This window comes from Abramis brama (assembly GCF_963993115.1).
Source record: "Abramis brama genome assembly, chromosome: 1".
NCBI classification, from domain to species: Eukaryota; Metazoa; Chordata; class Actinopteri; order Cypriniformes; family Leuciscidae; genus Abramis; species Abramis brama.
In genome coordinates this window covers 64658943-64665754 of record NC_139963.1, presented here as the reverse complement: position 1 = coordinate 64665754, position 6812 = coordinate 64658943, and the positions used below count along the sequence as shown (strand labels likewise).

The window sequence follows — 6812 nt, the reverse complement described above, 5'->3', positions numbered from 1 at the left end:
TTGGGAACATTATGTTATTGTTGCAAAAAATAAATAAAAGAACATTCCTAGAACATTATTATTTAGTTCCCAAAACAATAACTAAACAGGAACCAAATACTACCATTATGGGGTCTGTTCTGTGTTTGCTGGGAAGCCCCAGGAGAAAACGTAATACTTGGCTTTCAGAACTAAAAATTATGGAATTATTCCTGAAACAAGAAGAATCAGCAGACAATAAAATTGGACAATAACAACAAGCTGTTGATAAAATTATAAGTTTAATCAATCATTACATCAAGTACAAAAATGTATAAAAATTAAAACTAATGAGACGAGTTACAATTAATATCAGATTCATGTCTCTGTTAAAAGTTTTACAGCCTCTTCTTCAGCTCCTGAATATGAAAGTGTTTTTTCCGGTGTAATTTTTCTGGTGCTCTTCTTCTGAATGAGAAGGCAGAAGTGATTTCAGAACGAAGGCCAGAGTGAAACTCTTCCCGCATTGATCACGTGTGTAAAGTTTCTCTCCGTTGTGGATCCTCATGTGAACCTTCAGAATTGATTTACATGTGAAGAGTTTTTTAGGCTTCTGTTTTTGCTTTCTCGTTCACGTCCATCAGGTCTAAAAGAAACATTAAATCAAGTGAGATTTCAAATGAGAGGCAAATGTGAAATGAAAAGTGAAGCTCAAAGTCAAGATCACTGATGAGTTCAATAGTCATTTTAATCCCATCAAATCTGGTGGACAACTGATGTGCACGATTATGATCTATTTTAATGTCATGAAGATGATTTGTGTTATAAAACACTAGTTTGGTCATGAAACAATGTAAATCTGGTGAGCATCAGCATGTTCTTCATCATGAAGAATGAATGAGGAATCAAGAATAAACACCAACCTCTTTGTTTTTCAGTATCATGATGTTTCATTCTGCAGGTTCTGGATCACTGGCGTTCTCTCTGTCCTCTCCTTCCAGATGCTTTCTGGCAGTTCTGCTAAAAACAAACAAGTTTAATTTATTACAGACATGATACGAGATGAATAATCAATATTTTAAGTACTAAGGCTAATCGCATTGTAAGAAAAAATGATGTGGACGTCGAAGATCTCAAAAATGAAGTTTATTACAGCTTAGCAGTGGCAAGGTACACAAAGCACCTTGGGTTCACCGGCGTCAGAATGAACCCAGAACATCCAAATCTCAAACCTTTTATCCTGTTACAGTTTACAACTCTTAATGTAAATGAAGTTGCTCTTATTGTAACAGCTGTGGTCTGTATGTTAATGAAGTTGAGACACCCCAATTTCTGAGAAGATTCTCTATGTCCTAAACCCATTCCCATTCTACAATTGATTACCATTTGTTCAGGATGTGTTCAACCCAAATGGTCAACTCTTAATGTAAATGAAATGTTGTTAATATGAATATGAATATGAATTGTTAATAAATTGTTAATAATGCTCTGACATTTGTGCTTATTTCTGTTACTTGTGACATTTTCATGGCTAAAGTCTAATTACACTGTATTCAGCACAAACTCTGCTACAATAATATATCAGCAGCATGTGTGTAAAAGTTTGTTGTTTTGAGATAATGACATTTATGCGTGGTTTGTGAAAATACAAAAAAAATTCTCACTGAAATAAGGTCATGAAACCCATACTGATTATTTCTTCACAAGACTTTTGAAAATTGTATGATGTAGCCTAGAATATTTGCTCTAAAACTATGTGAAAATCACCCTGACTGCTCATTCAGATAAGACAATATATTGATTTAAAAAATTTACGACATGTTTTGTGTGAAAAAGCTTTATGCGGGAGCTCATTAATATGTAAGCTTTTCACACCTGAGAAAGACAAAGACCCTTGCACAAAGAATGAGGAGATTTAAAAAAGAATGGCTTTTAGATTTTTTGGATTTATTTACAACACAACATAATCCAAAGATACAAAACAAATGACAAAAAAGAATTCATTGAAAACAATTATCCAAAGACAGAGACCTTTGTGCCATTCCTAAAAACATTGTACATACCTTTCATTTCCAAGGTGTTTGATTTTCACTTTACCATGTTCATGTACAGAGACTCATGTGAATGTTGAAGTCAGCAGGAGTGGCATCTGGGCCCTGAAAAAAAAAAAAAGTGAACATTCTGATATCAAGAGAAACTATAGGCCTGCACGATTTTGGGAATAAATTTTAGATTTTTCTGGTTAAAATTGCTTTTTAAAATTCACAGAATACACTAAGGGTGTCACGATTTCGATTTTAAATCGAAATCGATCGAAATTAATGCTCAATCTCGATCATCGAATCAAAAAATGGAATCGTCGATGCTGCCACGCCCCATATGTCACGCCAGCTCGGCTTGCCTGTAATAGGTAAAACTCCTTTTCTCGAGAATATTGAAGCCTTTATTTTAAAACGCATTGCAGCTGCACAGCGAGAGCATCATAGCTCGTCTGAGCGAGCTGTTTGCCTGTGCTGCGGCAACTGCACGAACCTATGGCAAGTTAGCAGTGGCGTGCGGTCCAACGGGAGCGCTTGGCGCCCTGCCAACCTCGAGCGCACCAATTTGGACGCGGCTGAAGTGTATACATTTAGAGAAAACTCGCCAAAGGACTTTAGGTTTAAATCGACTCAAGCGAAGTACCTGATATGAGCGAAATAGCACGGCAAGGCAACGCAGTACTCGTTCCCTTATCTCTAAGGGAACCGAGGTTACGCAAGTAACCAAGTACGTTCCCTCACGAGAACGTTCTCTCGTACTGCGATGCAAACGCTGTGGGAACCCAATTTAAAACACCGTGCTATTCGCCTGTGACTGCTCTGAGGAGTCCAGGGAGCCCCGGGACTATAGTAGGTAATAGGTTATATTGTTTAAGTTTCCAATTGACTTAAGATATAAGTTATTGTTACATTATGTTGTTAATAAACGTTTTAAATTTGACAATGTAGTGTGTGGTACATTGCGAACAAAGGTCAGATATTATTATATTGCATAAAAGTCTAAAAATGGCATAGCTTGTGCTTTCAATTTTTATTTTTTTTAAATCGAGAATCGAATCGAACCGTGACTTTAGAATCAAAAATGTAATCGAATCGAGGATTTGGAGAATCGTGACACCCTTAGAATACACACATACACACACACATAAATGTTTCCAACAATATATAATATAATGAACATCAGGTTTGTTGTGCCTTGTAGGCATTGGCTATGCACAGTGCTGCATAAAATAATAATAACAATAACCATATCAGCCTATAAATCTTCCAAAATATTTCAGTAACAACTAAGCTAGAGAAAAATATATTGATTATCATGTTACTTCAATGTTTCCATTCGTTATGATGATATGAAATGAGATAATAGTAAAAACATGAAGCCGTTTGGTGCTTTTCAAACGCGATTACGATCCAAAATATGATGCATTAAAACGCGATCACGCTCAAATATAAAACATTATGGTTACCATATACATATCTACATTTGAGCAGATATCCACAAACACAGTAACAGTAAACACGGGTCTAAATATTATAATATTCACCATATATCTAGCAACAGTTCAACTGCAATGTGAAGTTTATGCAACAATAACAAACTAATATGTAAGAATTTCTTACCTTACATCTTTCTTGTCTTCAAATCGCATTCTTCTTCTTCTGAGGTAAATCCAATGTAAGCTCACGGCGCGTCTTTCAAACTCGACGAAAAGCAGAGACTTGTGAAGTGTTTTGGTGTTTTGTTTTTGAGGTAATGAGCGCGATCGCGTTCCATGTGGAGATTTGCATGTGAATCTCTTTTGCGCTTTAAAAATAATTAGGAAGCGTTTGAGAAGCTGGACAGCTTGTTGGTTTTATACAAATTACTTAAACAGAGAATATTTGTTTTCAGTTTGAATCCGATCATTTAAAAGTACACACTTAAATGTTTATAAAGATATATGTCTCATAAATGTGTGACAAGTATTTGCTGAGTTCTGTTTCAGTTTATAGACGTGCTCAAGAAAAAAAAAAGTTCACCGCGACGGAGAGGCAGAACGCACACCCTGTTTATTTTCTTTATTTTACAAAAGCTCAATGTTTTGATTTGATTGTAAGTGGACACATACAAAAGTAAAAATATCACAGATTCTTTTTTATATTTCTTTTTTCTGTATGACCATAAATGACGGAGTAATTTAAGTTTATAGTGCTACAATGTGAAGAAAATCCAGCAAAATGCGCCGGCGCGTTTGCCGACCTCAGAGAGTTAAAATAAACTACTCGCCATGATCTAGGGGTGCACGATATATGGACTCAATATCGTTATCGCAATATCAAGTTGCCCGATATGCGTCCCGTCCGACATGCACCTCTTAAAAAATTGTTGCTTGGAGAGTGTTAACTTTTCATGCTACAGATTTCCCACAGTGGTCAGAAAGAACAGGGGATACACTTTGTTTCTCTCAATATGACTCTCGAGTCGCTACTCGCTCCAAGGCTAATCGCCATCAACAACCAGATGCATTTACACTTGTCCAGTTTCATCTGGAATGCGGCCCAGACCTCCTCCTGAAGTGGTGTGAGTGGATCGCATTCAAATCCGCCTCGAATGTGTTTCGGAGGGCACTTACACCTGGTCTTTTCACGATCGGATAGCTATCCCTTCACAGAAAACGCGTGAAGTGGCCAGGTGTAAACAGCCCCTTCCATACGGCCAAACCTCTACCTGTGAATTGCCGGGGAAAGTGCAAATTGCCTTCTAAAGGTTACACGGTTGTTTAAGGGCCCTGACTTGCTCTTTATTTATAGTTTTTATACTGTAGTGTGCATACAACCAGTAAAACATGTCCTGTTCTGTAGACATGGTTATTATGTATTTATTCATGTTGTACCAGTCCATGACTGTCAGTTGAAATAAACCTTGTGTTGTAAGAAAACTTATTTTATTTGTTATGAATCTATTTTGATGCGTTTTCCCATAACTTTTGTAATTTTACATATTCAATATTATTTAATATTATATATAATATATTTTATTATAATTTTAATGTAAGATATTTGTAATTTGTAGTGATTACAATTTAGCTCAAAGGAATTATTAATTAATTTATAGGGAATTCAAAAGAGTCACTTGTTACAACCGAGCAAATGACTCGTTCGCGGTTCATTTGAACTGGCTGCAACTATCAACTCTGCAACGGATATAAATATCCGAACTATAGTGAAACACTATATAGTTAGCAAGGTAACTTAGATCAGAAGTTTAAGACATTAAATTTTGTAAGCACAATAACACAAGTAATATTTTTCTTTAAAATACAAACAAGACTTTATTGATTATTCTAACACATAAAACTAATATCTAACACAAACACACACATACACATTCATACGCGTTGCAGAAAGAAAAGAGTAAGGAAAGATTAAGTTTTAAGAGTGAGTTTAAGAGTGAGATGATGTAATCCCAAGTTTCTATGCACTTATAAGACACAACCTGAATGAACCATCAATCATTAGTTTAACCCTTTTATCGTTTCCTAGGTTATTAAATCTGTATCAAATACACCAGTTCAGGTTAAGAGTCTGGAGGCAGTACTTGCTTGTCTTTGCTTTTGGGGATTCCCTTTGGTTGCATGAAAGGGGTTTTCCCGGTCCGTTCGCTGGTCTCCTCGTGCCTGATGTCTGGGTCACGTGGTCAGTCACGTGGCGTGCTGCCGGAATGAAAGTCTTTGTTTGAAGCTGGCTTTGCAGAAGAAACGTGGCTCGAAATATTGTCGCAAAACTTAACTTAGAACCGAGACTCACAACGGAAAAGAAAGGAAACTAAGAAAAGAAAGGAAATTGAGAGGAGTAGATGATGGCTTGAATGAAGCTGTTTAACCCATGTTCTTCAGATCTTGATTTGGGTTATTTCGTCTGCGCGTTTACATGGTTCCTAGTCTGAGAGAGCGAGAGCAGAGAGAGAGAGCTTTGTTTCTGTCTAAGATTTTTAAACTCAAAGTTTGTCCCCCCTCCTGAAGAGATCGGACCAATTAGACACTGGCTTTGTTTGCAAAGTCATAAATCATGCGTTATCTGGGATCTCCTTACTAGCAGAGAGAACAGAGGCTACAGTTTAGACATTATTACTATTATAAGAATACGAACATTTTACACAGATTTCAATCAAGCCATCTTTTGAATCATGAGCATACGATCATATTGATATGAAACACAACACACTTTCATTCAAACATCTAACAGTTATAACAATTAAATTAATTATATGGGATTAAAGCATATTAAATGGACACATGTATTGTAGAAACACCTAGAATGATGTATGATAATTTAAGTCCATTGAAAATTGTTCTTGAATGAGTTTTACGTATACTGTAGGAAGAATCTCAGTTTTCTGGTTTAGAGAGAGAAAGAACTCTGTTTGTTCGTTCAGAGGTCCTTAAGGAGGAGGGGGTCTGGAATGTTGGGGCTCGAGCAGCTTCTGCTGAATTATCTTGATCGGGCTGAATTGTGCTATCTCTGAGCCAATCATTCTTTTCCAAGCTATCTCACATTGACCAGTTCTTCCTTTAGTTGGGCTCATCTTCTTTGAAGCTTGCATGGCCATAAAGTTCTTAGCTGGGGGTTTTCGTTGGTCAGCGGAGACTGGCTGGCTGGAGCCTTCTTTTATGGCTCTGGGGTTGGTGATTTGGTGTCTGGAATGTTCAGTTCTGTGAGAAATTATGTTTGAACAATTCACCTGGAAGATTAATTTGTGTTTGTTTCACACTCAATCCTACATTAATATTATTATCATATTAAAAATATAAAAATTAATATCGATATCACAATATC

The 6812-nt window shown here is 36.5% G+C and overlaps 1 protein-coding gene across 5 annotated transcripts in view; it reads right to left on the bottom strand.

Annotated features, from left to right (window-relative positions):
- Window positions 1-241: 241 nt before the first annotated feature.
- LOC311078396 (uncharacterized protein) overlaps window positions 242-6812 on the bottom strand; it is a 28104-nt gene continuing 21533 nt past the window's right edge. The window contains exons 3-4 of one of the 5 annotated variants that reach the window (XM_084107162.1): window positions 882-978; window positions 242-604 (exon numbers count right to left, since the gene is read on the bottom strand). In XM_084107162.1, the coding sequence (XP_083963288.1) occupies window positions 909-978 (70 nt within the window). In that variant the 3' untranslated portion in view covers window positions 242-604; window positions 882-908. Of the gene's footprint in view, window positions 605-881; window positions 979-5288; window positions 6718-6812 lie in introns of those variants that run through there. The other 4 variants (XM_084107163.1, XM_084107160.1, XM_084107161.1 and 1 more) reach the window with 4 other exon arrangements.